This window comes from Eleutherodactylus coqui, chromosome 3, assembly GCF_035609145.1.
Source record: "Eleutherodactylus coqui strain aEleCoq1 chromosome 3, aEleCoq1.hap1, whole genome shotgun sequence".
Classification (NCBI taxonomy): Eukaryota; Metazoa; Chordata; class Amphibia; order Anura; family Eleutherodactylidae; genus Eleutherodactylus; species Eleutherodactylus coqui.
Genome location: NC_089839.1, coordinates 138,652,905 through 138,667,863, shown reverse-complemented (window position 1 = coordinate 138,667,863; position 14,959 = coordinate 138,652,905). Strand labels below are relative to the sequence as shown.

General features: G+C 45.9%; 1 protein-coding gene across 1 annotated transcript; it reads left to right on the top strand.

Annotated features, from left to right (window-relative positions):
- Positions 1-421: 421 nt before the first annotated feature.
- PSMB1 (proteasome 20S subunit beta 1) lies at positions 422-12,207 on the top strand. Its single transcript, XM_066596148.1, has 6 exons — positions 422-573; positions 3,796-3,903; positions 6,851-6,932; positions 7,387-7,516; positions 8,667-8,773; positions 11,923-12,207. The coding sequence occupies exons 1-6, from the start codon at positions 470-472 to the stop codon at positions 12,106-12,108; spliced, it is 717 nt and encodes a 238-aa protein (XP_066452245.1). The 5' UTR covers positions 422-469; the 3' UTR covers positions 12,109-12,207.
- The last annotated feature ends 2,752 nt before the right edge of the window (positions 12,208-14,959 follow it).

Sequence of the window (14,959 nt, the reverse complement as noted above, 5' to 3'; positions counted from 1 at the left end):
TTGGTGTGAAGTACATTGAGTACCTGTCTACCTGGTATGTTGTGTACCTGGTATGTTGTGTACCCGTCTGACATTGCGCCCCTGTGTTGCTGTGAAGCACATTGTGTGGCCGTCTGTGTAGTTCTCCTCCGTCTCTTCTGCTCTCCTGAACTGTCTCTAACCTCCCCGCTCTGCTCCAGCCCTCCTACACCGCCCGCACCCCGCTGCCCCCTGACTGCTCCTGAGGGTCGGCTTCGTGGTGTGAAGGACTCTGATGTTTTTAACCCCTAACTCGCTCGCCAGGTCAGGCTCCCCGCATCTCCTGCTGGGTCACTCCAGAAGCGGTCAGTGACAGAGCGGCTCCCACCGGCCGACGATCACAGCAGGCACTCAACGGCCGCGGGTGGGCGGGGCAGTAGGGCCGGAAGTAGAGTGCCGGAAGCAGTGCCGCCGCCATCTCTACGGTGATACAGCAGCTCAGTGTGTTCAGATGTCTCTGTTATACCGCGCCCGGCCCGAGCACACGCCGCCCAGCATGGACTACCACAGCGGGCCCGCAGAGCGGCGCTTCAACCCCTACACCTTCAACGGCGGGTGAGACGGGGTGGCTGGTCTCTCCGGTACTTTCCGGCGGGCTGACTTACCGGTAGATCCCCCGCCGAGCACGGGGGGGCCGCAGCCATGAGCCCTGGCCAGCCTGTAACGTGTAATCCTCCGTGCAGACGACTGTTTACTGGGAATGGCAGAACGATTCGTCCGACTGCCATCACTCCGGTGTGACATAGTGGGGTACTACAGGGGGGCGGTACTGAAGGGGTCACTGTTACTAGTGGGGTACTACAGGGGGGGCGGTACTGGAGGGGATCACTGTTACTAGTGGGGTACTACAGGGGGGGCGGTACTGGAGGGGATCACTGTTACTAGTGGGGTACTACAGGGGGGGGGCGGTACTGGAGGGGCTCACTGTTACATGTTGGGTTCGGTGTTAAAGCCTCTTCTCTTGCAATCAAGCAGGAGCAGGCAAAGTCCTGGCTGTTAGTCACAGCTGAGAACCTGGAGGAGAAGGGAAAGCTGGTTTTTAACACCTTTTGCCTTCTCCTTTCTTGAGTACATAGCAGTACATACAAAGAAGTGAAAGTGGAAGTATTATCAGCCTGTGACCCAGCGATCATGTGACTGGGATGCCAGCTGTTACAGCAGAGCTGCAGGGTAATAGGAGACCCCAATCAGCTCTGTTAATTATTGTGTGTAAAAGGGCTTTATCACTCAAAAGCCATCTTTTGCGTGATAATTGCTGTGTGTAAATGTGCGCCCATGCTGCATTTTTTTGTCCATCACTGAGTTTAGCTCAACTTAAAATTGGAACTGATAAGACAGACCCCATGCTGATGACATTCTTTCAGCAGCTGTCCTGCTGGAGAACAATAGCAATGTATTTAGAGAACAGACCACCTGCTGTTCTCAAAAAAGATGCAAATGAAGCTAGTTGGCTATTAATGGGCTGATTAACCCATTAGTACTTATGCAAAATGATCGCTCAGAACTGTCAGTTTCTGATGTATTTTGAGCGATCGTCCATGTGTGTAGATGCATCTTAAGTGACTGTTCAGCTAGCAGGCGGACCTGGTTGGACACAAGTCTTATTTTCAGCCTTGCATACTATGTTACTATGGCTTCCTACATGTATGTACGGCGGCCTCCACATGTTACATGAGACTGCTGCAATACTTTCCATACATCCCACATCACGTGCGCCCCAAGAGGTGGTAGGGTCAGCAAGCAGCTATTGAGCTCTCTCCCCAATTGTAGTTTCCCTCCGTCAGTCTGACATAAATTCTCTCTCTTTCTCTTTCTCTTCCAAAAAGGGTTAATGCTGAAGTCTGCCTGCATTTGGAACAGGCAGAGTTATGTGAAAACAAGAAGCACAGTACATCTTACCCATCCTCAGTGTGCCAGCGTTGTAACTCTATGGCTTCCAAAGTCCCTATTGACAGTGGAAGTCAGATGACCACTGCTTGCCAGTTGGGGGCCGCAGCGTCACTGCCCATTGTCCTGGCATCGGCGCTCATCTGGGGTGCCATGATGGCAGGATCACTGACTGGTGATGCTGCAACCTCTGATTGCCAGGCAGCTGTCCCCTCACTTCCGCTGTCGGAGACCAGGAGAATCGCAGGGCTGCAAGCACTGGATCGTCGGGGGTGGGTAAGTAATGCCATGTTTGTTGTTTTCACATATCGGCAGCTTTCATTAAAATTTCAGGAAGTAACCAGAAAATGGTTTTTGCTGCTAATGGGTTTAAATAAAGCAGCAGTACTTACCCGTCCTCTGCCCCACCGATCCAGCACCGCGGTTCTCCCGATCCTTGTTTAAAAACGCCTACAACCTGAACGCCGCAGCCAATCGGAGGCCGCGGTGGTCAGGTGCAGTTCTCATGGCATAATCGCTCAGATGCCGGGAACCATGATGCCAGGAGAATGGCATCTGACAGTTGTGGTCAGAAAAATGCTATGCTTCACTCCAGCATCGCTGCCCAGCTCACGGCTCCACTCGCCCGTCCTGCTGCAAGAGGGTGGAGTGAACATTGATTTCCCGATCTTGATGTAAATTGGGTTTCATTATAACTATTGTTTCCATTGTGTGATCACTTCTGAGGGACAGAAAAACACTGCTTGAATTCTCCTGTCTAAAGCCCCACTTACACGCAAGGATGATCGCTCAAAATATAGCTCGAATGACCGTTTTAGTGATCATTTTGCATAAACTACTAATGGGCACTAATGTCCATTAGCAACTTATTGGCTTCATTGGGATGTAAATGAGGCTCCCTGCTGCACGCAGATAACAGCGGGTGGTCTGTTACCCTGTTTCCCTGAAAATAAGACACAGCATGATTTTCCAGAATGTTTGAGGATGCAAAATGGTTTTTTAAGATTTTTTGAGGATGCTTGAAATATAAGCCCTACTCCAAAATTAGGCCCTGCTAACAGTTAATTAAAAAAGTCAATTTAAATAGTGTCCAGGCAGCTATACATGTAAAAAAGTTAAACCTTTTTGAACAAAAATTAATATAAGACACTGTCTTATTTTCGGGGAACCACGGTATCTGCATACAGCTCCATTGTTCTCATTTGGAACAATGTTATCAGCGCTCCCATGGAGAATCACAGCATGGGGTCCCTGCTATTAGCTGGCCGCAAAGCAAACAATGGTAGCATTTAGGGTATGTTTAGACGAGACGAATGTTGGGCAAACGATGCCTGACACTCGTCCCCACATGCACTTGCTCCTGTGCTGTTGCACAGGAGGTAGTATCACTGGCTTGCTCACAGAGCAGCCAATAGGGCGGTGGGGAGATTACAGGAGATTTCTCTCCTCGCGCTCCCCCGCCCCTCTCCATGGACATAACATAGCAGCTGTTCAATACTGAACAGCTGCTATGTTAAGTCAATGGAGAAGGGTGGGGGAGCGCGAGGAGAGAAATCTCCTGTACTCTCCCTGCTGTAAGCCAGCAATACTAGCTCCTGTGCAGCAGCACGAGAATGAGTATGTGCGGGGACCGAGTGTCGGGCATCATTTGCCCAACATTCCTCCAGTCTAAATAAGCCTTTACACGCAATGATTATCGCTCAAAAGACATCGGAGCGATAATCGTTAATTGTAAATGGGGCTTTATACGGATGTGACTGGAGGGTCCTGATTGACTGACACAACACATTTAACACTGACTGGATTCTATTCTTTCTTTGATCCCACAGACTTCACTGTTCCTAAAACATGAATGGGAAGAGATGTTAATGGCTGATCTTTGTCTTCTAGGACGGTGCTGGCTCTTGCAGGGGAGGATTTTGCCCTTGTTGCATCAGATACCAGACTCAGTGAAGGCTATTCAATCCACAGCAGGGACACCCCGAAGTGCTACAAACTGTAAGTTTCATAATATCTGCGGTGGAAGGTTATTGGATTGTATTCCTCTAAATGTTCTTCCCCCATCTCCTCTCAGCGCTGCTCCATCTTGGTTTCCGGCTTCAACACACAAAACATTGTGGTGCTGGAAACTAGTGTAGAAGACGGATGGATGGAAACTGAGATGGAGAGAACAAGGAGGTCTTTGTCTTAAACATTCTCCTCTGTGGTGCCGTCCAGGTTCAGTCCTTTCCATCACCATGTAGTTTACTGCATGGAGGGCACAAACGGTGATGGAACCAGCGCTGGATTCAGAAATTGTAATGTGTTTTTTAACCTTAAAGGGGTTGTCTCGCGAAAGCAAGTGGGGTTAAGCACTTCTGTATGGCCATATTAATGCACTTTGTAATGTACATCGTGCATTAAATATGAGCCATACAGAAGTTATTCACTTACCTTCCCTGCGCTGGCGTCCCTGTCTCCATGGCTCCGTCTAACTTCAGTGTCTAATCGCCCGATTAGACGCGCTTGCGCAGAAGGGTCTTCTGCCTTCGCCTCGGTCTGGCACGAGTGGCGTTCTGGCTCCGCCCCCTTCTACGCGTCATCGCGTAGCTCCGCCCCATCACGTGTGCCGATTCCAGCCAATCAGGAGGCTGGATTCGGCACACGTGATGGGGCGGAGCTACGCGATGACACGTAGAAGGGGGCGGTGCCAGAACGCCGCTGCTGCCGGACAGACCCGAAGGCAGAAGACCCTTCTGCGCAAGCGCGTCTAATCGGGCGATTAGACGCTGAAGTTAGACGTAGCCATGGAGACAGAGACGCCAGCGCAGGGAAGGTAAGTGAATAACTTCTGTATGGCTCATATTTAATGCACGATGTACATTACAAAGTGCATTAATATGGCCATACAGAAGTGCTTAACCCCACTTGCTTTCGCAAGACAACCCATTTAAGGATTTTCCTGGGCTAAAAAAAAGAACTTTTAATAGTTTCTTTTCTGAATCCCTCATAAGGGGTTCAGATCTGTTTGGCCCTTGACCCTTATTAGAGGACAAGGATGAATGGTGTAATGGTTACAGTACAGAGCTTGGTGGTTGCTAGTGGCAATAGTTTGATTGAAACTCTAGTCTTTGGTCACAACAGCAGTACTTAGCAGGGGTTTGCTTTGTCCACAATTCAGTCTCTCTCCAAGTAACAGTTCATTTCAGTATTCCAGATAACGCTTCCAATTAAGGGTCTTCCTCAAGCTTGGCAGACTTGAGCAAGGCCACAGCCAGCAAGAGACAAGACAGCAGGGCAGCAGATCACCACCCAACAAGTCCTCAACAGCTCTAGCGTGGCTTCCTGGCTGGGCCCTACTCTGCCTTTTGAAGGCCAGGCTGGTTCATGCGTGTGACTTCCATCCAGCACAGTCCACTGCTAAGTGTGTCACAACTCACAGAAGTGCTCAGAGTAGCTCTATATTTAGTCTTTGACTGTGCCGTGAATGGATCCTGGGCTGTGTCATGCTTCAGTGTCCATCCGCATCCAAGAAACCATTCTACCCTGGTGCCCACCTATAAGCATACAAATTTAGCATAATCAGCCTTGAACATTTAAAGGGACATTGCACCTGCAAGAAAAAGTGGTTATTACCCAAAATGACAAACTGTGTCTAGCCCAGCATAACTGCATAATCACTGGAACAATTATTCTAGTACACAGAGACAATAACCAGTATACACACATACTGGATAAGGGATTGTATGGTTTCCACCAGCTCTTTACACCTCGCTGCATCTCTTTTTAGATGCCATTGTGATGAAGTATTGTCTGTAATAATGACACGTCATGTGAGCAGACCAGACAGTAATTGCCCACTGTAGTGACATTGATATATATGACGTGTCACTGATTGGCCTATTTCCTCTCGAGGCGGACATCACACTGGTGTGTAAACGGATGTCACAGAAGATATAATCTGTGGCATTAAGGCCGGTGACAAATGACGTTTATGCGAATGAGTGCCCCCGCCTTACCGTGAGTTGCCTGACTCAGACTCTGAGCGTCGTAGATTGCTGTGATGTACATAATTCGGGTCAGGACTCCCACGGTCAGGATGCTCATCTGCCAGCGGCCTTAAAGAGTTTCCCACTAATGACCTTTACCACCTATCTACATAAAAGGTACTAAATGTCTTACTGCTGTGGGTCCGAGCACTGGGACACCAGTGCTAATACCTGTGCTCCCAGAATTCCCCATGTGAGAGGAGCATTGATGCCCATGTGTGACCACCTCTATTCACTTCTATGGGACAGAGGGAGATTGAAGCACTCTTTTCCTCCATCCATAGAAGTGAATGGGAGCGGTGGTCATGCGCGTATATCCCCACACCATTTTATATGGCGCATTCAGGGTGTGCAAATCTCTGGTTCACTGAGGGTCCCAGTAGTCAGACCCCCAGTGATTAGACATTTATCACCTATCCTGTGTATAGGAGATAAATGTCAGAAAACCCACTTATTGCAATGCTGAAGAATTTTACCATTAAGTATATGCAGAAGTTTACTATTTTAGCATTTTGAATCAATATTATTTTTCATCAGAAAAGCAGCACACGACAGTTTAAACATTATGTCCGTAAACACTAACCATTGTGTCCGTAACCTTGGTCCATGTGCCATCAGGGCAGTTTTCATACTTGGTGTGTTGCCGACACCCATACGTTGATCTAGGCACATCATGCCGTACACAAGCGGCTGAGTCTGACTAAATCGCTGTCCCATATTATATACCTTCACAAACTGCTGCTCTTCATTAAGTACTGTTATAGTTTTGTTTAGTATTTCAACAAATCACCCACTAATATCCCACATTCAAAGATGTGTTTTTTTTGTTTTTTTGTACCCTTTTGTCTTGTATACCTTCCAGTGTCTGGACAGCAACAATAAGTGTGTAATATTTTTTTCTTTTTCCCCTTCCATAGGACAGACAAAACGGTCATCGGCTGCAGTGGCTTTCACGGGGACTGCCTCACACTGACTAAAATAATTGAAGCTAGGTTAAAGGTGAATCATTAAAACTATATTTCATATTCTATATATTGGACCCCATTTGCACATTGAGGTCGAACACCGTATTTTCTAAGACCCTATGCCACTTTGTGTGGTGCGTCAAAGCAAGTCTAGAAAAGGGGATTTGGTTTTACCCTGTGCCAAAATCGGGTGCTTGTTGTATGAAGAGGATCTGAGCAAAATGTTTTCTGGAAGTCCGGGAGCAGCAGCACTCTGGTAGCCTTTTGGTTGGACATACTGACGTTTTAGAACATGTTGTCTTGGTCGGTTTTGTCATGAATTGCGTTAGTTGTTGGGCTATCTTTCTTTAAAAGAAAATGTACATTTTAGATGACAGTAACATGATCCCCAGAGTGTGTATAACCAGAAAGTAACACACAACTGTGTGACAAACCTTACATTTTGTGTCCATTCTAATCTGTAGTATTTTTCTTTTCTCCTTTTCAAGATGTACAAGCATTCCAATAATAAGACCATGACGAGCGGAGCTATCGCTGCAATGCTTTCCACCATCCTCTACTCAAGACGCTTCTTTCCTTACTATGTGTACAATATTATTGGAGGCCTTGATGAAGAAGGTGACTTTTTTCATTACTAGTTCATTTAGTGATTGAGACCAAATTCTAACTTTCTACAGAGCTTTATGTAAGACTGGCCCATGTTAAAGGAGTTACTGGGGGCATTATTTCCAAAAACCTCTTCAGTCTGCGGTAATAAAGTAGCAGAGCTCTTGCTCACCGCCCCACACTCCTCTGCTGCCGCCGGCTGTTCAGTCCCTGCTGAACTTCACTCCCGGGAGTTTACTAGGATGCTGCTGTGAATATGAATTTGCCCACTCCCATTAGGTACTTTAAAGAAGTTGCCCAGCCTCTTGTATAAAGGGTCAGGAAGCTGCAACAAGCCTTCAAAGTGTCCTCGCTGCATGTTCCAGTTTCCTGCTTGCAGTTCACTTTATAAAGATATTCTCTTTCCATTATGTGAACCCACAGTTGGGGTCCATTCGCATGGGTGTTAAAACGGAGTAGACACCTTTGATTTCAATGGGGGTTATTCACAAATGCATATTTTTCACAAGATTTTTCAGTCTCTTGCAGAAATAAGCAGCATATCCTATTTTTGTTTAATTACAGACCAAAATGGGCCATTGAAGTGAACGTGCATGATGCATACGTATCTGCACAAGGAATGAGTGTTTGTTTTTTTTTTTTTTCTTTTTATGTATGAATACGCAGACCTTAAGTGCAAACCCCCCCCCCCCCCTTTCTCCCCCCACATGCACCAATAGCTGAAATATGCAGGGAATAGGCTATTATTGGTCTGTGAATACGTTGCATACTCACGGACTGCAATACACTTACACTCGTGAATGAGCCGATGCAGAGATCTATGTAAAGACTATGGTTCACTCCCACTAATTGAGCTCTTCTAAGGACCCCTTTTCCAGCATTTTTGGTGTATAGGACTGCAATAAGTTTTGCTAGACCCTTTTCAGCATGAGTGGTGATAATCCTACCATAGATCTTATCAGTCTGTGATTGGAGTCCCCTAGACAATGAGCAGCACTTACACACTAAATATTAATTGCCGTGAGCTAGAGATCTATAGAAAGACAGGTAAAGAAAAATATATAGCAATGTACTATTTTTGTGCAGGGAGTTGGCTTATGTTGTATATATGTGAAACTTCTCTTTAAAGATCAAGACTTTAACATCACACTCTTCCTCTTAGGTAAAGGAGCCGTTTACAGCTTTGATCCAGTAGGATCCTACCAGAGAGATGGATACAAGGCTGGTGGTTCTGCAAGTGCCATGCTTCAGCCCCTTTTAGATAACCAGGTATTATTGGTAGTTATGTAAAAGTTTGCTTATAGTAAATATTCTAAACTCTTAAAGCTGTTTACTTTGGCCAATTACTGTTGCAGTTTGTATTTCTCACTGCTTAACGTAGGAATGAAGGAACAGCGTATTCAAGGATATTTCCTACTTGCCATTCGCAGAAAACTCTTCAAAAATTCATCCACATGGCTCTTAAGCTTCTCGTCCCGCTGATGACAAAGGTGTCCACAAGATGCGATCCCTCAAACGGCACCCACTCTAAATGAAAGAAGTATGACCATTCATGTAAAGTTTATTCCAGACGGTGCTGTGCTATGTGTAATTATTTCCCTTAGTGGGTGCCGTTTGAGGGATCGCGTCTTGTGGACACCTGTCATCAGCAGAACTAAAAACTTAAGAGCCATGTGGATGAATTTTTGAAGCGTTTTCTTGGAATGGCGAGTAGGAAATCTCCTTGAATCCGCTGTTCCTTCATTCCTACGTTGAACGGTGAGAAATACTGATTTTGAGTTTCTAGAGAATTTGACTCCTCACCAGCTCCGTGGGACTTTAATATACTCTTCTAGTTTGATCTTGATAGTTTGTTACCCAATTATTATTACAGTCAAATTGTATACACGAATACACTGAGGTTGATGCGAAAGCTGCTGCTCTGACCCTTGTGTAGTGGTCTGCACTTGTATCTGAAGGCTGGGGTCTCATTGAAATCAATTTGCAGTTACAAATGCCGGCCACTACGTGGGTCGGAGCAGCGTCGCTGTTAGGCGCTTGATCAGCTAGGGTTCTGAGCAGCCAATCAACTGTTGATGACCTATCTTGGTGATGGGTCATCACACTCTTTTTTTTTTTTTTTTCTGGAAAACCCCTTGAAGGCTCTGTTCACACTAGCGTTCAACTTTGTTTTCCTGTTCCATCATGGAAACAGGAAACCAGAATGCCCAATCTGTCCTATGACAAACTGCCTGATTGATTCCATTATAGTCAGGGTCATTTGGAAGCTATTTCTGTCATAGGACTGATCAGCATTCCTCTTTCCTGCTTCAATGGTGGAACAGAATAACAAAATGCCAGTTCTGTACTATAGCAGAAACACGCAGCTGCAAGCAATGTCATAGACTAGACTATAATGGGGTCCACTCAGCCCCTGTCATGCTTTATGGCATTTTCATGGCATTTCTTTGTGGATGTAGCCTAACACACAGGTGATTTTGGTTAAAGTGAGTGCTTTGCAATTTGGATAACCTATAATTACTAAGAAGAACATGAAGAGCTATAGATTTCTTTCATCTTTGCACTGTACCTCCACAATGCATGAAGAAAATTAGTAGGCTCAATCAGAAGCATCTGCCACTGAAAATCGATGTATGCTTCTCACTAAACCCATAACCCTAGCCGTCACCTCACGACACAACTTGTATAAATGATGCTCCTTGATTGTGCCAGTGTCTATGGTGTTCAGTTGCCTGTCCACACACAATCACATGGTGGACACCATACACAACTGTCCTGCCGTCTCACAATGCTTTTGCACACAAATTAGTTTGGTAGTACAGCAGTACCTACATAAGTATGTCAGCCATAGCAGTACACAAATGTAAAGATATGTGGCGATTATCGCCCATATTATTGCTGGAAATTTTTGATAGTAGTCGTCCTGTGTACAAGCGGGCAACCGCAGGACACTGAGCGAGAAATTGTTCACCTGGTGAAGTTGCTTGGTATTTAGCTCACGTAAAAACAAGTGACTGTCAGCCCGTGTAAACAGACGGTCAGTCATCTATGAACAACTGCTTGTTTGCAGTGTATGAAGTCGGGTGGATGCTAGTAAACTCCAGCCCACTCCGCCTCCGTCCTCTGATTCACTAATCTCTGCTATGGGATGGCGCTGATGACCCATGTAAAGGTACTGTTAGTCACTGTGCCCCTATAGCCAGAGCTTATAGGAAAGTGCAAACCTAAACATACTGAACTGATTACATTTCCTCTTCCTTACAAGCAGCCTCTACTTCATTAGCTGTTGGACTTTGTCAGTTTTACTAATTGGATCATTTCATCACTTTCTTTGTGTAAACCTTTAAAAAAGATAGATGTTATGACTGGTCACGTGGCAGCAACTTGTGTTATAGGGTTTATCTTCACTGAAATGTTAGGATTGGTTATTATCAAATTAGTGGGCGTCCAACTGTTTGGAGGGCCCGGCAGATTCTTCACTGTATTACAAGGCACGGTACTACAGCTCTATCCCCTTCACTTGATTAGGACCGAGCAGTATAAAGGCCACGTGACAGAGACCACTCTGGCTGTAGAAGAGGACTCCAACCATTCTGATGTTGATGATCTATCTTAACCCCTTAATGAGGAAACCATTTTAGGCCCTAATGACCAACTGTTTTATCTTTTTTTCAGTCTGAGTTCTAGATCAAAAACTTAAATTTTTTCCATCAACATGGCCGTACAAGGGCTTATTTAAAAGACCGCTTGTATTTTTTTAATGGCATCATTTTTCGATACATACAGGTAGTCCTAATTAATGTACTCCTATTCAGAGATGTTTAGAGAGTCGCCTACTGGGCGTAATTGAACCAGACTTGGTGGTAATACTACCCAGGGCATGCAGCAGTGGTCCTTTCTGCCATTTCTGATTAAATTCTACCCTTAAATCATGAGTCCCATGATCCCCTTTCGATTTGAGGTTTTGCAAGCTGAACCCAGGATCGCTGCCACTAGACATTGTGATACTTTTTTTTTATTGCTGTATTTGAAGACCCCTAACTTTTTGTTTTTCCCACTAACACTGCTAAGTGAGGGTTTTCTGTTTGTAGGTAATGCATTGTACTTTTTTAATGTACAATTTAATGATGCATATAACTTTTTGACCACTTTTTTTTTTTTTGTAAAGCAAGCTATGCAGAATTAGATCATTTGTTTTTTTTCACTGTGGGTTAAATAAAAAACAAAAAAAAAATACATTAATATAGTGAGGGGCGAGAGAGGTGGTATATTTGACTTATATATATATTTTTTCAGCTAGGGTACTTAAATGTCTTTAGGAGCAGTTGTTAAATATGAATGAGTTCTCAAGCTCTTCGTGGCCTCTTTAAGGCTTTTGTTTTGACAATTTGCAAAAAACTCTATGCTTCTCTTCATAGATTGGATACAAGAACATGCAAAATGTGGAACAGCTTCCACTGACCCTGGAGAAGGCGATACAACTTGTGAAAGATGTGTTTATTTCTGCAGCGGAAAGAGATGTCTACACAGGAGATGCCCTGAAGATCAGCATTGTCACCAAGGAGGGTATAAGAGAGGAGTCTGTTCCTCTGAGAAAAGATTAATTGGCTTAATTTTTTAGCAATCAAATAACTTGTTTACTTTTGTTGATGTAAGTTTATTCTTTGTAAAATTAAAAAAAAATCATTTTGGAAAGAGTTAAATTTCTCTAGTGTTACCCTGATTTCATTCGTATTCTACATTGCATAGTCAAAGTAATAAGTTACAATACTTCTAATTCCCCCCCCCACCCATTTATCCCCATTTGCCTCTTTTCTAAATGATTAGAGATGAGCGAGCATGCTCGTTCGAGCATTAGCCTACTCGATGTACTCGTTACTCGAGCCGAGCACCACTTGGTGTTCGAGAAAACTTCATCTCCTTTTCCCGCATGTTTAGTGCCATTTTTTTAGCCAATAAATATGCAGGGAAGGCTTTACCACTTCCTGCTGTGATGTGCCACCCCTGTGCACATCCTTAGCAGTGACTGCCTGGGTTGATCAGGTGACCGAGTATAAACACTCTGGTCACCTGAGGCTCGCCTCACACATGCTGCATAAGCTGAGGGATAGAGCTGCTGCTATAGGGAAAGCGTTAGTGTAGGGAATAGGTTGCGGTTAGGCAGGGATCCTTGCTCCAAAAACCAACAGTCCTTTCTAGGACTACTCTCATTGTGTGCATCAGCATTTTTGCTGGCTGTTACCAGTAATGGCGCACAAATTTTTTCTCAAGCATCCCGGCTGTACACTGCACATTGTTACCTGTTTTATGCAGTATACTGCTAGTGGTGTACACAGAGTAGATAGTTTTGTTACTTCCTATCATTTTTTAAATTTTTTTTACTTTTTTGCCTGCTGAAAGCATACGCTATATACCTGTGTGTTGGTGCTGTGAATCTACACTATATTACTTGTAGTTTACAGTATATAACCGCGTCTGTCTGCGGTCAATCTCTGCAATCTAACAGTATACACGGTTTGTGTCTATTTTGGCCTATAAGCGTACGCAAAATAACTTGCATTTCGCATGGCAATTAGTCCAAGTGAATTATACAATATGAAGACTACAGGTAAGCGTCGAGGACGTGGGCATCTGAATGAGGGTGTGGGCAGAGGCCGAGGTCCTGGGCAGGGTGAAACTGTGCCTGCTGCTGAGGTATTAGTAGAGCGCCGCGTATCTCCGTTCCCCAGCTTCATCTCACATTTTGCAGGTCCGTGTGGTAGACCATTATTAAGCACAACAGTGCGATCAGGTGCTGACGTGGATAGCGGATAACGCTTTCAGTACTTTATCCAACACCCAGTCTTCCACGCAGTCCACTCACGCCAGCCAAGGGACTGCACCTCTGAATCCTCAGACTCCTCCTCCTTCATCCTAGCCTGGTCACTCCAGGAAAAGGAGAGATTCAGAACAGGCATACTCCCAAGAACTGTTCTCAGGTCTCTGCCCTGAGTTGGAAAAAAACGATTCATCAGCCACGTGATGAGTTTGTCGTCACCGATGCCCAAAATTTGGTCTATTCACGGACTCGGGGTGATGAGGGTGGGGACTTCCAAGTAGTGTTTCAAAAGCTATTTGTGGATGATGATGAGGTTGTTGTTAGGGCAGCAAGTCTGAGGGAGGAGCAGACTGAGGAGTTAGAGAAAGAGCTGGTGGATGATGAGGTGACTTACCCCACCTGGGTTGCTAAGCCTACTGAAGACAGGGCTTCTGAGGGGGAGGCAAGTGCTGCAGCAGAACACGTTGGAAGAGGCAGTGGGGTGGCCAGGGGGAGAAGCGGGGCTACAGCAAATACTCCCCCAACTGTTCCCCACAGCACCTCCTTGCAGCAAGCTCCCATGCAGAGGGCTAGGTGTTCGAAGGTTTGGAGTTTTTTTAATGAGAATGTGGACGACCGACGAACAGTGGTGTGCAACCTGTGCCGCACCAAGATCAACAGAGGAGCCACCACTACCAGCCTGACCACCACCAGCATGTGCAGGCATATGATGGCTAAGCACCTGACGACGTGGAACGAATGCCATTCACTGCCTGCAGGTCACACCACTGCCTCTTCCCGTGTCACATCCTGTCACGGAGATGCAATCCTCCTCCCAGGATGCAGACACGAGTGTCTCCCGGCCTGCACCCTCACCTCCACGGTCCTCCACTGCCTCCACCAATATGTCCCAGCGCAGCGTTCAGCTGTCGATAACCCAAGCATTGGAACGCAAGCGGAAACACGCGGCCACCCGCCCGCATGCACAATCTTAAAATGTGCGTATTTCAAAACTACTCAGCCTGGAGATGCTGCCATATAGGCTAGTAGAAACTGAGGCTTTCTGCAACCTGATGGCGATTGCGGTCCCTCGGTACTCGGTCCCCTGCCTGCACCCTCCCCGCCCTACACCAGCACGTCTCACGGAACATAAACCGTGCCCTCACCAACATGGTTACTGGGAAGGTCCACTTAAAGGGGTTGTCTCGCGCCGAAACGGGTTTTTGTTTTTTTTTCCATAGGCCCCCCGTTCGGTGCAGGACAACCCCAAGGGATGTGTTAAAAAAAAAACAAAAAAAAAAACATTACTTACCCGAATCCCCGCTCTGCGACTTCTTCCTTCACCAAGATGGCCGCCGGGATCTTCACCCACGATACACCGCGGGTCCTTTCCCATGGTGCACCGTGGGCTCTGTGCGGTCCATTGCCGATTCCAGCCTCCTGATTGGCTGGAATCGACACACGTGACGGGGCGGAGCTACGCGATGATGCGTAGAAGGGGCGGAGCCAGAACACAGCTCATGCCAGACCGAGCAGAAGGGAAGAAGACCGCACAGCGCAAGCGTGTCTAAAAAAGCAAGAAGACATCAGAATTAGACGGATCAATGGAGACGGGGACGCTAGCAACGGAGCAGGTAAGTGAATAACTTCTGTATGGC